At 40.0% G+C, this 16,973-nt stretch overlaps 1 protein-coding gene across 1 annotated transcript in view; it reads right to left on the bottom strand.

The window, feature by feature from the left end:
* The window catches only part of LOC126457198 (piwi-like protein Ago3), a 195,987-nt gene that overhangs the window by 122,696 nt on the left and 56,318 nt on the right, over window positions 1-16,973 (bottom strand). The window contains exon 6 of the mRNA XM_050093297.1: window positions 705-904. Within this exon, the coding sequence (XP_049949254.1) occupies window positions 705-904 (200 nt within the window). The remainder of the gene's footprint in view (window positions 1-704; window positions 905-16,973) is intronic.

The following is a 16,973-nucleotide window of genomic DNA, read 5'->3' as shown; positions in this document are numbered from 1 at the left end:
ACATTTGGTGAATTTCTTGCAGTGCTCTAGGAGAGTCAGAACAGACAAGAAAACCCGTCCGGTGATGTCTACGAACCCTCTCCAGTGCCATCAGAACGCCATATAACTCCACATCATAATTTGTAAATTGTTCTGGAAGTTGCACTTTAAAAACGCTATCAGTGAAAACCACTGAACAACCGAGAGAATTCTCCTGCTGGGATCTATCTGTATAAATATCGATAAAACTATGGTACATACTTAAAACAGACAAAAACAAAGTTGTAAAAACCGTATCTGGAGTACAACTTTTCTTGTACTGTGCCAAGCTTAAAATCACTTTGGGCCTCTGAGGACACCAAGGCAGCAGTGTGTTCCATCCCCGGGTATGTATTTTCATGCCCGAGAGATCCAGATCCTTGAGACAGTCTGTAGCATGTACACCAAATCGCTGGGTCGCTTGGGGCTGATTCCTGAACAGTCGTTCGAAGGTGGGTTGGATCACTGAACTAAATGCCAATGACTGAGGTGATGCTGAAATTTTCAGCGCCTGTCGAGCCAAAAGGATACGTCGCCAAATCCATCCCTGGATGGAAACTGGGTTATGTTACGGGCATTCAATTCACTAAAGCAGTGTCCAACTGAAAGATTTGAATCAGACCAATGAGCCGTATTAAATGATAATTCTTACAATTATAATATCATTTACTTAAGAATAAACTTACTTGTGCTGGGGTATTACACGGGCAGCATGTGGGTCATATGTATCTCTTCCAACCCTCGCTAATTCCAATATACCCATAATCCTCTTAAAGAGGACATTGTATAAATGGATACATTCATGAATCTTTTTTTTTCTCTTAAATATTATTCTGACTGTTACTGACGAGTTGTCGACTGGATGATTAGATGTCAATGTTGTAACCTAAAATAGAGGAAGACTGCATTTTAAAAAAAGACCTCATAAAATGGCCGAACAAAAGGAGTTTTTTTTAAGGACATAACTAAAGAAAACAATATTTCAGACCTGTTCATCTACACCACTGACTATAACATTGTTTTCTCTGGCACTGTAACATTAAAAGTATGAGCTTGACATGATATTAACCAGAAATTGATACTTACCTTTCAGGAAATAGCATTAAATAGGAAAAAGTTAGGTATTTGTAGAAATGCAAGTACAAGCAAATAATAAATAATATATAGGTGACAAGTTACCTTCTCGGGGGAGAGGGTGCCCTATAGTTATTATTGCAGTGACTGTCACTGCTGCTAGACTACGTCTGATGTACTCTCCTACCACCACCTACACCAGTCCTGTAATTGGCGAAACATACACTATCACAGGGAGAGCCACCTGTGAAATGACAGGTCATGTACCAGCTGTTATGTAAACACCATTCAGCCTTCTATATAGGTATGCCTACCATCTAAGATATCAATTAGGATGAATGGGCATAGGCAGAAGGCCAGCCGGAGTGGCCGAGCGGTTCTAAGCGCTACAGTTTGGAGACCGCTACGGTCACAGGTTCGAACCCTGCCTCGGGCATGGATGTGTGTGATGTCCTTAGGTTAGTTAGGTTTAAGTAGTTCTAAGTTCTAGGGGACTGATGACCTCAGAAGTTAAGTCCCATAGTGCTCAGAGCCATAGGCAGAGGGTTTATACTGACAACACACAATATCCTATTGCTGAGCCTATTTCACCATACATCCCATCTGGATCTCCCTTTGACACTTTTTTGTCAGAAATCCAGAAGTGGTAATTCATATCTCTGTTATTACCTTATCATCAACCTTTAAGTTCTTAAATTTTCAAGTCTCTTTCCAGCGCAGGCAAAAACAATCAGGATTTCTCTGTCATCTTGTCCATTATGTCTCTCCTGACCTGAGGTTCTTGGTTACTTCTAAATAACTACCCCCCCCCCCCCCCCATTTGCTAAATCTTATCAAAATGGTCTTTTTCCTTCCTCCTTTCCCTTCGATCATTCTCCCAGAAGGAGCGACTGGCTCCGAAAGCTTGCACGTTTCCCTATCCTATGTATGTGTTTTTCTCCTGCTGCTTGGTAAGCAGATTATTTATCTATTCAATTATATTACAGTTTCAAACTGTTATTAGTTCCATTCACATAATCCTCTCAGGTTTCCATTACTTCCCACACACTCTGTTCCTTCACTTCAATCTTCCTATTTATTCATTTACTTTTACTTATTATTTTATTGTGATCGTCTAAGTACTCCCTGTACTCTGTTTTTTACAATTTCAATTTGCAGTCATTCAAACATTAATTATTTCTTTTCCTCAGTTTCCATATCTAACACCTATTCAAGTAGTTCTTCAAGTACTAATTTTTTTATTGTGATTCTTAATTTAATGTAAATTGTTACATAAAATTTATTATCTCTTTAATCTGTTTGTCCAGTAATCAACAGATCCATACTTCCTTTATTACTTTCTTCGTATTGCTCACAACTCTAGACCTGTCCCATGGTGCAATGTTCTCAATTGCCTCTTTCGTTAGCACTTCCGCATCACTGAAAATATAGTTTCTTTTGTTTCTCAAGTCATTACTTTTCACCCTGATCCATGTAAATACTGACAAGCTGAAATGGAATGTTATGGAAAAGGCTTGATTTCACTATACCCCCTCAGTCAGTTTGTTGATTCTGTAGTGCATGGTTTTTGGCTTGTAGAGTTTTCAGGTTCCACTGAACCGACCTTATTAATGGCAGATTCTATCTTCTCTAATGAGACATTTCTCTTTATTTAAGACAATGGAGTGATGTGACACATTGTCCATTGCTATCACCAAATTTCTGGAGCAAAAAATTAGGTAAACACTCTGCGAAAAACAGTGTTTATTTCCTCCTGATAATCATCTTGCTTTCTTGAACAGAATAGCAACAAAAGTCTGATACAAAGGATCATTACCCTACTACCCTTTTCTACCTGTGCTTTCACTGTTACTTCAAAATTTTGTACATGGCTGCACGTTCAGACTGAATAGTTACCATTGAACAGAAAACAGCCCTCTGTCACTATTTTTAACAAATTACCCTGGTTTCAACACTGCTAGGAGTGTCTTCCTCAGAATTTAAATCAAAGAATGGTCTATATTCCATAACATGGTCACAGAATTTTGCAACTTGCACCACGCAAGTAACAAGCAGCCCTTAGTGGCTCGCCATCACAGTTTTCTTTATTTTAAATATCTTTGTGACTAATGCCCTTTTGGTATATTTATTATTCTATAAATGACATATTAGTACTGCCAGTCTTTTACGATGATTCCATACTTATACCCTATCACATGTTTTTAGTTATAATTCTGTGACCATGTTATAGAATATAGACCATTCTTTGATTTAAATTCTGAGGGAGACACTCCTAGCAGTGTTGAAACCAGGTTAATTTGTTAAAAATAGTGACCTAGGGCTGTTTTCCTTTTAATTGTAACTGTTACTTCAGCTGGTTGGTTCTTCCAGCTGTACGTCAACATGTGACATTCCTCAACCCACATTTCGTCAAGCCATATGATGCTTTCAAATGAAAAAATCTTCATGGCATACAGATACTGACAACTCCAAGTCACTGCATCCCTTCTTTCACCAATAAATTTCCAAAACACAATTTTTTTCTGCCAGAAGCCAAGATCTTGAACAAAGTTTTGACGAGACGACAACCACACACATCGCAGACTGCATCTTGCTAGAGTGCTTCTTGCTCAGAAGAAGATAACAACCCGGCAATACTTCAAAATTTTAACCGCCTCCTCTTTCCTTCTCCTTTATAATTCTCAGCACCACAGATCTATAAAAGGTATGTGCAGCAGCTATTCTGTCCTCCACTCTTGAAATTTCACCACACTTGCACTCCAGTTCCAAGTATTCATTCTGCACAGAACACAATTTTGCAGCCTGGTCCACAGATTGAGAATTCTGCCTTCCAACTGTTCATAACTTTGAAGATCATTAACATGTTCATAGATGGCCTCTTATGGCCCACCTCACATTGTAATTTATCACACTGATACCAAGACAAGACTAATACAGAAACAAAAGTTTACAACAGCAAATGAACGACCAACACTCCAATGCTTTAAAGTACTACACTTCACAATGAGAGTTGAACACTGAAGCAAACCATGTATGGCACCATATCAATTCAAACAGATTCCAGTATCTCTGCCAACCTGTTGGTACTACAAAGTGAAACTGGCTAGTCAGTGTTAGCTGGCTAATGACGTCTGTTCATCCGCCGTGCCAAAATACCATAATTTCCAAGTTATTTTAACTGCACTGTAAATGTTTGTAGATGACAGTTGAAATATACCCCTGACTAGAGATTTTGAAATTTGTTAATACAGAGTGAAAAGGCACTGCCAAGGGGGAGGTGACTGTAAGAAAAACATTGAATAACCAATGAAAGCATAATATTCTACGAGTTGGGGCTTGGAGTGCTGTAAGTCTGAACGTGACACGGAAGCTAGAAAATCAGAAAAGTGAAATGCTAATGCTCACTGGGTAATCCAGAACACAAAGGATGATGAAAATCTAATACTCATGGGGAAACGGAATGCAGCTGCAGGCAGAGTAGAAGAGGAGGTTATGGAGGAATATGAATTTAGCAACAAGAAAGAGAGGAGAAAGACTAATAGAATTCTGCAATAAATTTCACCTAGTAATATCAAATAATCTGTTCAAGAACTAAATTTGGAAAAGGCTGGGAGATACGAGATGATTTCTGTTAGATTACATCTCGGTCAGGCAGAGAGTCCGAAATCAGATACTGGATTGTAAGGTGTACCCAGGAGCAGATACAGACTCAAATCACAATTTACTAGTGATGAAGAGTGTGCTGAAGTGTAGTCAGGAAAAATCAGTTTGCAAAGAAGTGGGCTACGGGAGTGCTAAGAAATAAAGAAATTTGCTTGAAGTTCTCTAAGGCTGTAGATACTGGGATAAGGGATAGCTCAGTAGACAGTTCAGCTGAATAGCGGAATGCATGTCTTTAAAAAAGTCAATCACAGTAGTTGAAAAGAAAAAAATATATGTACAAAGCAAAGCAATTGTGAGGAAACGATGGGTAACAGGATAAATACTTCAGTTGATTGATGAAAGAAGGAAATTTGGGAATAAACAAAGAAAAGTCACTTAGGAATCAAATAAACACAAAGTGCAGGGAAACTAAAGTCAAATGGCTACAAGAAAAACGTGAAGAAATCCAGAGAAATGATTGTTGAAAGGACAAGTGTGAGAATTATCGCACAGTCAGCTTAACAGCTCATGGATCCATGTTGGTGCAGAGAATAATACACAGAAGAATGTAAAAGGAAACTGACCATCAGTAAGGTGATGGTCACTTTGGCTTTAGGAAGTAAAGGCACCAGAAAGGCAATTCTGACATAGCAGCTGATAATGGAAGCAAAACTTAAGAAAAATAATGACACTTTCAGAGTATTTGTAGCCCTTGATAAAGTGTTACAGAATGTAAAATGGTGCAGGATGGTCAAAATTCTGAGAAAACTATGGGTAATTTATAGGGAATGAGAGGTAATATGTAATAAATACAAAAACCAAGCTGGAGCAAGCCAAAGACAAAGTGCTCAGATTAAACTGGGAGTAAGCCAAAGATGTAGTCTTCTGCTACTACTATTCAATCTATACACCAAAGAAGCAAAGACAGAGTGGGATTAAAATTGAAGGTGAATGGATACCAAAGGTAAAATTCATTGAGGACTTTACTATCCTCAGTGAAAGTGAAGAAATCTGTTGAATGGAATTAACAGTCTCTTGATTACAGAAGATAGTTTGAGAGTAAACCAAAGAAAGATTAAAGTAATCAGAAGTAGCAGAAATACGAACATTAAAAAAATTAAAATCAGAATTAGTGATCATGTATCAGACTTAAGTTAAGGAATTCTGCTATGTAGGCATCAAAATAACGCATGGGCGATTTCACCTCAAATCGTACAGGTCAAGAGAGAATGTGTCATATTACCACTTCAAAGTTTGCTGAAAAAGATATATGTTCAAGTTCCACATGATACCTCTCCAAAGCTACAATATTTTAAATTTCTGATGATTTGTTAAAATGCTATAGACCTCTCTAAGTGAGAGTACTTGTGAAAATGCCGTTATCAAAGCTAAAATTGAAAAATTGTAATATAGGAACCAAAAGTGATAGATATCTGAATTTATTTCCAATACTATGAGACAGGATTAGAGCGCGCGCGCGCACGCACGCGCGCGCGCGCACACACACACACACACACACACACACACACACACACACACACACACGAGCGTTTTTTTTTTTTTTTTTTTTTTTTTTTTTTTTTTTTTTTTTTTTTAATAAAATATAAAAATTTTTGTGCATTTCAAAATTATGTTTGGAAAATATGTATAGTCATAGGATGTTAAATGTCTTGAGAAATGATAAAGTGGGAGGACTGCTAATTGTCTGCTATGTCACTAATGCATAAAAATCAATAAACTGTCAAAATATTTGTACATAAAGATGAAAGAATATGAAATTTTCTGGATATTTAGAAATTATTTTCTCCAAAACCCCCATCCTAATGTTCTAAAAATTTCATGATATGTTCACTGGTCATTGTACTTAGGGAACGTAGAATCAAAGTGAGCAATACTTATCTCTACAAAATGTGAGAAATTTTTTAAGTAGACCTAGCTCTACTCTCAAGGTCAAAAACTCATAAGCACTTGAATATTTAAACTGATCATTGATTTTAAGTAAATGTCATGTAAATCCGGTCTTTCTGAATCAAAATAATTATTTTACAACACTGTAAGTGAATGGGACAAGGATGACCTAACAAGAGCAGTACTTGGGAAATGGGAATTGCACATTGGTCTTTTGATAACGAACATTTGAAAGCATTAGCTGATGAGCGATACTTATTATATGTCCCACCCACCACCGATTGCCATACACACACAAGAAATGAAGTAGCTCACTACAAGGTCTGCTAATGTATACCATTGCGTCTGCATCGCACACAGAGTAACAGACTGCATTTCATGCAGAAGCGTTCTTTCTATGCATGTGCCACTCCAGGATGCAACCCAGTAGTGACTTGATTGAATTCCTACCACAGGCTTCATAGCAGACCACCCTTCCCCCTTTTTAACGAAATTCCCTGAATGTACTTGTTACAAGATGTTCACAGATACCTCCTAGCCCATCACATGCACTTTTTTCATGATTTGTTGCTGAAAATATCCTTATTTTTGTCTTAATTCCTGTACTACAGTGTTGACCAAGCTTATAAAGCTGAAAGTAGTTTTTAAAATGAGATGCTGCACCATCAGTCACATACACATGTTTAGGAAATCCACAGCCTATGCTATGTCATCAATTATCATGCTGACAGCACAGCATGTATGTACACTGTCATGAATGAGATCATCACTGACAGTAGCACAACAGTGTGATGTTCCAAGGAAGTGAGCAACACATATGAATATTGATACCTGAGATGTGCGCCAGTGATAACTTTGAATTTCTTTCTGCAAAGCAACAGACCAGTTCTCAGCAAAGTCAAAGTTAAGAACCAGTGTGTCAGTACTCTAGGATGTGGCTGATTTTACTTCTGCTATCACTTGTCTCTGAATCCTCTGGATATGATGATGAGCTATGGCTTTCATGACCCATGGCCAAACCTCTGTAACAAACTTCTCTGGCTCTACTGTCTTTTTCACCAACCTCCTCCCTCACACAATGCATAAGTTATGTCATTGTTAGTATCCTGATTGTGAATTACTTCAACAGGCACCACTTCACCACCAGGACACATTGCACTCTCCTGCAACCAACACTTGTCTTGTGGCTCTTAACATATATACAAAAGCATCAGGTCCATCTCTGTGTACTTCTTTCCTGTGAAACTGCTTATAGTGAAATAGAAGTTTCAAATTAGTGCAGTAAATACATGTGCACACTTCCTTAACTGGCTGGCATTTTATCTACTTTGGTCGTAAGGAGTATAATTTTGTAATGCCAATTTTTAAATTTCGGTTTTTCTTTTTCATTAGGAGATATGCTTCTCTTATTGATTTAGTCACATATCTTTTTACCTTTTTCACCATTTTCACTAACAGAGATAACATAAGCCTGCTTACGACTTTGTCTGCTGCAATCTCTGTCATCACTTAGGTAATATCTCACAGCAACAGTAAGCTATCATCTTGCAATGGATGCCCACAGTACGAATATGGGCAGGCACGAATATCTTTCTTGTTCTTTATTTTAGGAGATTTTGAAATCAAATAATGTGAGGAAGTGGGTATGTATTTCTGTATCTGCTGCTTACAGTAGCTACTGGGTATCAGTGTCAGTAACTGTACCTTCTCAGTATAGGTGGCTGCTGAGATGGCAGTATTTAGGTTTTGAAATCACACATCACATTTCATACACATATCACTATCTTCATGTTCTGCACCAAGTGCATCTTCATTATACATTTCACAAAGTCTTAAAGATGTTGCTTGTGTAAAACGTGTTTCAATTTCTTCCACTTCTCTTTTTACATACTGTTTTCTTCTTGTGCTTACCTGTGCTTATCTTTCCTGGATGTTAAAGGGGGGGAGGGGGGGGGGAGGGGGGATGTAAGTAGGGGCTATAGCAGAAAAATTAAAGGGAAAATTAACTTAAATTTTGTATTTTCATCTTAAATTTGTAACTTAAAGGAAGCTCGTAAATGTGCGGGTGACAACTAAATTTCAACGCATTAAGAGGAAACTTTAATGCAAAACATCCACCAGGTCTCCACTACCGTATTTACTCGAATCTACGATTCACTTTTTTTCTGGTTTCTGTACTCCAAAAAACCGCCTGCAGCTTAGAATCGAGTGCAAAGTAAGCGGAGGTTCTGAAAAATGTTGGTAGGTGCCAGCACAACTCACTTCTGCTGTTGAATATATGTAGCACTATACAGACATGCTTTGCAGGCACAAAGATAAATACTGGCGCCAAAACCTCTGCGTCAGTAAATAATTTTTTTTAAAAAAAGGTAGAAGACAAGCTTTTTTTCTCTGCCCCAAATTTGGACCACAGCATTTTCATACATTATCCAACGAGGTAAATAGAAATTTCATATTTTTCATCTTCGAATGTAGCAGCCTTTCAAAAAAAAAAAAAAAAAAAATTCTTTACACAAAAATACCAACAATGCACAATGCTTTAGGATTGTTGCACGAGTTTTGATACACTGGGGCTCATTAAGATTTCACATAGCGGCACCTATTGCTTCGTGGAATTTTGTGACATGCTTGTTGGTGTTAGTGAACCATAACGAAGCACTTTCATTATAGTGCCAAATTCAAGAGGGGAGTTCTTTCTTTTGCAGAACAAAGTTCTAATTGTACTGCAGGTCTGCGATACGGGATTGACAAGAGCAATGTCGGGTGATGGTGACTGCAGAGAAACATAGTAGTTGAATGTTCAAGTAGCAGGAAAGCATTTAGTGGGCCAAAGTGTGGCCGATATCATACACTAGAAGTGATTTTAAATGAATTTGTTGAGGAACAGCGTCAGAAATTCCTGCCTGTGAACACCGAAATTTTAAAAATTAAGGCACATGAAATTGCTATAGGGCAAAAAATCAAAAATTTTAAGGCTAGTGGCAGCTGGATTGATCTGTTTATGATGTGCTGGGGTTTTTCACTTTGGAGGCGAACTTCATTTGCACAGAAGCTGCCAAAAAATTATGAAGAAAAACTTGTGGAATTTCAGCGCTTCATGATTAGGTGGCGCACAGAAAAGCAATACCTTCTTGGTCAGATAGGAAATGCTGACCAAATTCCCGTATATTCTGACATGCCATCGAATTCTACGGTTGACGTCAAAGGAAAGAAAGACATAAGTGTTCTTACATCAGGGGGTGAAAAACAGCGGATGTCCGTCATGCTTGCTTGCACAGCAGATGGACATAAATTACCCCCATTCATAGTTTTCAAGCGAAAGACTTTATCGAAATTGGAAGTGTTTCCAAAAACTGTAATTGCACGAGCAAACGAAACTGGGTGGCCTTCGGAGGACATGGTGCTGGAATGGATTAGGCGTGTATGGAATCATTGTCCTGGCGTCATGCTTGGTTTACGAAGTCTGTTGGTACTAGATGCATACGCAGGCCATACAACACCTGTAGTAAAACGAAAATTAGAGGAAAGCAAAATGGACTTGGCAGTTATTCCAGACGGGATGATGTCAATTCTGCAACCATTTGACATCTGTTTGACTAAACCATTTAAGTACAAGCTTAAACACATGTACACAGACTGGCTTTCAAAAAGCGACAGACAACTGACACCAACAGGATGTGTAAAACGCGCAAGTTTGTTACAAGTGTGCCAATGGATTTATGATGCATGGAAGTGTGTTGCAAATCAGAATTTAAAAAATGTTCGATATCCAATGCACTAGATGGTACGGAGGACGATGCTCTGTATGAAGAAATGAGCAACAATGAATCAAGTGATAGTCATTCAGAATCATGGCTGATATTTTAAACATTTTGTATAAGATGTATTAAAAACCTAACAAATTTTTGTTTTAAATTTCAGCGTTTAATTTCTAGGTTATTTTCGTTCTTATTTTATAAGTGTTGCTACTCTGCATTGCACAGCATAGAAAAGCGTGGAGAACTGCATCAAACCAGTCTACAGACTGAAGACGACAACACACACTGCATTTGAAGTCATCAGTAAAAATCTATTACGAAAACCAGACTGGCAAGACTCTTTGCCATGTATGTCAATATGGCCAACTCTACGTTCTGAATTTTTTCCTACCTGTGACGAGAGATGGTTGCTAATTGGAACTTTTATGAATCGTGAATCACATGCAGTATTCTCTTCACCATAATAATAATAATAATAATAATAATAATAATAATAATACGAATGTAAACATTATACCACGTGTTCTTTCATGTTTGCCACTATCTCATTTAAATCCTGTCTGCCTAATAAACTACGAAACTAAGAGTGAGACAACAGCAAATGCAGAAGAATATACATATCATATCATGTTTATATTCATATTATTCTTATGCTGAATAGTGATAAAGTCAGAAATGAAGCACGGTAACTGACAAGATTTTTAAATCTAAGATGACTAATTTCTGTGCAGAATGTAATGTACTAAAGAGGCGTCTGCAAATATTTTCAAACAGAGAAAAATTTTCGCTAAACACTCGTTCAGAACAGTCTGTTATTTGGTTCTTGTTGAAGTAACAACAAATAGCAGTCTCTTGTCATTGTTTCCCTAATGAGACAATTTCTCTCTCTTTTTTTTTTAATTTTTTTTTTATTGTAAGCAGCAGTAGCACGCACAAAAGCAAGCCATGTCGCGAGCGGTGACAGGTTGTAAACACTCATTATCAGAATGTGACAAACAATGCATGACACAGTACAATGATGCATTTTCAGCTTAGAGTGACGTAAACACCTATAACAAAGAGAATGGCACTTATCAGATCAAAGCAAAATAAGCAATCAATTCAAACGAGACAAAGCACATGAAAAAGGAAGGGTACCCATACAAATAAGGACGGAGCATCTGACGCATAGCAATGGCTACCTGGTAAAGCTTAACTGCTAAGCTTGCGACTCGAACCAAACTACTGTAGCTGTATCTTCTGCCATTCGATCTAAATTGTGTCTCATGTTACAATGGATCAATATTGTTTTGATTTGGAGGTGCGGTCTTTTATCTCCCCTTGAATTTCGAGTCTCAAATTTCAGGTGCGACTTAGATTCGGGAATTTTTTTTTTTTCCTTGTCTTCGAGTCTCATTTTTCAGGTGCGGCTTAGATTCAAGTGTGGTTAAAATTCGAGTAAATATGGTACTTTCGGTTTATTAGTTGTATTTTACTGTTCTTTACTGTTTTACGAGTTATTCACAAAATATCCATTTTTCAAAAGGCCATACCATTTACAAAAATTAAGGTAAAACGAAATTAGTTTATTTCTTAATACTGACAATACAAAGGTCTAATATATAATTTTTCAAGAGAACTTCATGACCACGAATTGACTTGACCTGTATGATTTGAGATGAAATCACCCCCATGACACATGGAGCGAAGTGGACATAAAAAGTGGGTGTGATGAGTAAGCGGCAAGGGGTGGACCCAAATACGTGGGGTGGGGAGGATGGGGGGGGGGGGGGGCAGGGCAGGGCAGGGCAGGGCAAGGCAGGGCAAGGCAGGGCAGGAAATGGGCAAAGAGAAGTGGGAGGGGAGGAAGGGAGGCAGCAGAGACCAAAGAGGGGGGAGAGGTGAGCAGAGACATGGGGAGAGACTAGGGATGAACAGAGGTGCCGACAGAGCAGAGCGGCGGGCGGCGGGAGGGAGAGGACGGAGCAGGAGGTGGGCGGCGGGAGGGAGAGGACGGAGCAGGAGGCGGGCGGCGGAAGAGAGCCGGAGGCAGTCACAGAGAGACGAGGGAGCAGGAGGTAGTCACAGAGAGACGAGGGAGCAGGAGGTAGTCACAGAGAGACGAGGGAGCAGGAGGTAGTCACAGAGAGACGAGGGAGCAGGAGGTAGTCACAGAGAGATGAGGGAGGAGGAGGCAGTCACAGAGAGACGAGGGAGCAGGACGCAGTCACAGAGAGACGAGGGAGCAGGACGCAGACAAGAGAGGGGTGTAGTGGGAGGAGGAGAGGGGACAGAGAGATGTGGGAGGAGGGTGGGGTTGTATGAGGCATGTCGAAGAGGAACGAGATGTGATGAAGCAGGTGGAAGGTGAGATAGAGCAACAGAAGAGTCACATTATATTAGAGGAAGAGATTAAAATATTTTGCATTATATTTATGAAACCATAGGTAACTGCGTCCATCACAGATTTAGGTGGCTGAGTACTTTAAAATATTTAGTGCAATTTGCCTCTTATTTACACTCTTCAGTGTATGCTCAAATCACAAGAATGAGCGCTGCAGCTAGCCATTTTTTGTCAACAAATATGTGACCAAAGGTGTGACATAGGGCTGGTTACTGCAGATAAATTTAGCATTTACTCTTGGGTTGTATAGCGTAAAACAGCAGAGATTCAGACCTGGATGTGTCCAATAAATGTGATATAGGAATATGTTTGCGAAGCCATGGATAAAAAGCTGGTACCTGTGATAAAAGAGGCTCCAACGAACAAGAATGGGTATCCATTTATACAGATGCTGAGTATCCAAGGATGGGGGACATACTGTCACAAAGAGAGATACTGTGCGAGACTTAGTAGTGGACATCACCTGGGATATACCGTACTCACCTCCGCTTTCCAAAATCTTTAATTCTCACATTTATTTGGAGGTTTGTTACTCAGCCCAGGCTATTAGACAGCCTTCGAAGTACATAAACAAAGGCAGTGACAAGGCAATATTTACCATGCAGTAGCAGAACTATGCTAATTATTGACTCAATACTTGAAGTGCATATGTTCAGAGCAGATCGATATGTTAGCAGCAACGAAGCAGCACGGTGGATATAGGGCTTGCTAACTCACGAGAGGCAACCAACAATGACAATTTTTCAGTGCACCTTCTGAATAGTAAGTGTGTTTACTTCACAGAGGCCAACTTGCGCACTCAAATAGTGATACCACCCACAACCACCTTCACCAAATTTTTCCGTCTGTGCCAGGACAAACTTCACCCAAATATTGCTGTATGGTGTCAAAATGTTAAACACAGAACACATCATAGAACAAATGGAATCATCTCGTGCAGGGCAATCCCCCCTCCCCTCCCCTCTCCCCCTCTCTCCCCCCCCCCGCAAAATCCATACGGTGTGAAGGTGACAAGATGCCCTGGACGGAACGGGAGTTTTGGATGATGATGGCCAACGGGACATTGCAAAGGAGGACAGCATTGTGTGCCTGTCAGAAGCCAAATTCAGAGGGCTCTTCAATGTCGAGTGTCCGTGGACTCTCAAGCCCCTGCGACTTTGGGACAAATATCAAGCCACATAATATGAAGAGATCACATACAGTTGCCAAGGGACAGCACAGACCATCAATGACATATATTTTAACGAACTGCTGAAATTTGTTGAGGACAAAGTTATCTCAAAGGTGGGGAAAATGGCTGATTTTGGCACAATGAATGGATGAGTTGTCCACTGATTTGTTCAGGAAACTCAGTTACACCACCAGTTTTGAGAGCTCAATTCACCCACACTGAGCTGAACCTATTTCCAGAGCAAAGGCAAACTTTAAAAACTGTAATGTGCACAGTGGAAAAGAGGGTATTTATTTCTTTGAGAACATTATTTGCAGAGACGTATTGCAGTAGATTTCTAGTTCTCCATACACATCAAGGTAATCACTTTTCATAAACACTATATACACTCATTTTAAAGACACATGTAAAATCACAAGCTGGTGTCTTGATTTATAGGCATTATCCAGGAAAAAGATGAAACTGTTTATATTCAAAGCTCATTTTATTCAACTAATAGTGTAGATAAATATGATCACATCAGAAGTATGAATCCTTAAACGCCCTTTATTTCTCAAAAAAAACAAGAAGTGCAATTTGCTTTTTCCCACCAGCATTACACACTGACCCATTGCCTTACTGATACTGGCTGCTGCTCCTCCTCCTCGTCCTCCTCCTCCTCCTCCCACCTCTGCTTGGTTGTTTAGGAAAGTGTCATGCACTAATTTGTACCTCCCTGGTGTGCAAACACATTGTAGCAGCACCACCGTTTAAGATGGGAAAAGGTTAGCTTCAGTGCAATATTTTGGAGTGCGAAAGTTACAGCCAGGTGCGGAAATGTTTACCGTGAGTTACACTCACCAGCAGTTGTGAAGTAAAATAGAGGCCACAGGGGCGTATAACTGCCGGGGAAAGTACACGCAGCGGTTTCCATGGTGCAAGTCACAAGCAGAAGGGGCCCACTGGCCAACATAAGTATTATGAGTACCTGATACGGAGCGGCGCGCTTAGCAAAACAGATGCACACATCCGCATATAAATAGGTGCTGGTTCACTAAGAAAGAATTAAAGTGTGGCAGCTCTCCTGGATGGCAGATCGTGTCACACTACCGGCTACACACAGCAGCAGATGGGGCGCCAGCGTTCCAGTCCACGTCGGGTCACTGGTTCAACTCTCCGAGGCCTGCAGCCAACCAGCGGCGGGCCATGCCACGGCTCACTACCGCGGGCAGACTTGTTGGCTCCTAACACATGCCAGAGGCATCCCGAGGTGAGGGCCGCAGATTCAGACGTTGGATCGCAGGCGCTTATTGTCGCCTGCGATCTGAACCACGATGGTGAAGAAGCGTGCAGTGCGTCACATGCAGCCCCCGGCGAGCGGCACTGAGGCAGCAGGGGCAAAGACCACTGAGTCGATTGTCGGCGCATCCTGACGTTGTGGCTGTACAAGGCCAACACACAGCAGTGTGTGCACAGGTCACTGAGGTAGCCATTCCACACCAAGCCATTTCGCAGTCAACAAAGTGGTGTCCTCAGCATTGCGGGACCCTGTGACGCAGACCAAGGGGAACGCGACACTGTAGTTGGAAACAATAAATCGCTTGGAAAGTTCAGACGAGTCTTAATACGGTGCCTTCTACCTCTTACCGCTACATTTGGTGTTGCTGTTACATTTGGTGTCAGAAGATCCCACTACATTTGGTGTCAGAATAGCGGACGTCATCTGTACAATACGACGTTCGAGCCCACCACCTGCATTGCAGTCACAAGAAGTGGTGAATTTTCACCAGTTTTCTTTTGAGTGTTGGACTTTTCTTTCTTTTTTGTGTTTTTGAGTATGGGTCATGGCAGGCCATTGTAGATGTTTTGCGTGGACATAGTATTTTTTGTTGTCAGAGTAAGTCTTACAGGGTGTATACGTGGACAAGGAAAAAAAAGTCCCGGATTTTTCCCAGATTTCCCGGTTAAAAATATGTTTTCTCTCGGGTGACAGTATATTTTCCCTTATCAATCCATTGAATGGTTACGGTTTTATACTCGGGCGTACAATATCCGGATAGTATCAGAGGATACTGCAAGAGCATCGGAATTTCGTGAACAATATTAAAATGTGCACATTTAAAGTGCATACTTAAAGTGCACATTCGTGTGTCCGGATTCCCTATGATTTAGATCTCAACCTGATATTAAGCTTTCCAGTGTGGTTTTCGGGTTGTAAATTTTCTTGGAGCACCAGTACTGTATTATATCATGTTTGGTTCTTTATTATGACATAATGCCGTCTGTGCTAGAAAATGAAAACGTGCACTTCAAATCCATCGAACAGTTGAAATTAGCCAGTACTGTGGAATTAAACATTTCGTTTCAAATACAGTGACTGCCTCTGCGGAAAAGGTTAACAAAAGTCAAATTTCTTTAGCAAACAGACAAAAACAACTTCATTGTTCCGTAAGGTGATTAATGGTTGACTGTCAGAAAGGTGGAAATAAAATTAAATCTGTAACTAATGACATATATTAGCCTTTCGTAATTAGGTGAATGTGTTTTAATTCACTTGATAGCTCCCAGCCACAGATACCCATTTTGTTTTCATTTGACGTGAGAGTAAATGAAGGGGAAACAGCAAAATCACTAAATGTAAACACGGGGCATGTGGAGACTACCCACTATAACTCAGACTGCTCTGCGCATCAGCCCTGGATCTACGACATTTGCGAACTGGGTCAATACTAAAAAAATCGAATTTTCAAAATATGTTCATCTTGTAGCGCACATCTTTCTGAAAAGTCTGAAACACAAAGCATATGTATTCGAGGAAATGTAAGATATATTATTTGGTCTTAAGTACGCAAAAGTGCAGTGCCATGCCTCTTCATAAAGCATTTTTCTACCGCACGTCCAAACTATATTCAGCCGAGTGGAAATTGAAATGTCCTGTGGTGCCTCTCCTGTTCCCAGTCGGCCCGTTTGACAGCCTGCCCCTCTTAAAAAAAAATATCGCAATTAATAGCGGATGGGATTATTTGTAATCGAGAGAACA

Source organism: Schistocerca serialis, chromosome 2 (genome assembly GCF_023864345.2).
Source record: "Schistocerca serialis cubense isolate TAMUIC-IGC-003099 chromosome 2, iqSchSeri2.2, whole genome shotgun sequence".
NCBI classification, from domain to species: Eukaryota; Metazoa; Arthropoda; class Insecta; order Orthoptera; family Acrididae; genus Schistocerca; species Schistocerca serialis.
Note: the sequence above shows the minus strand (reverse complement) of the source record. Positions and strands in the feature narration are given on the sequence as shown.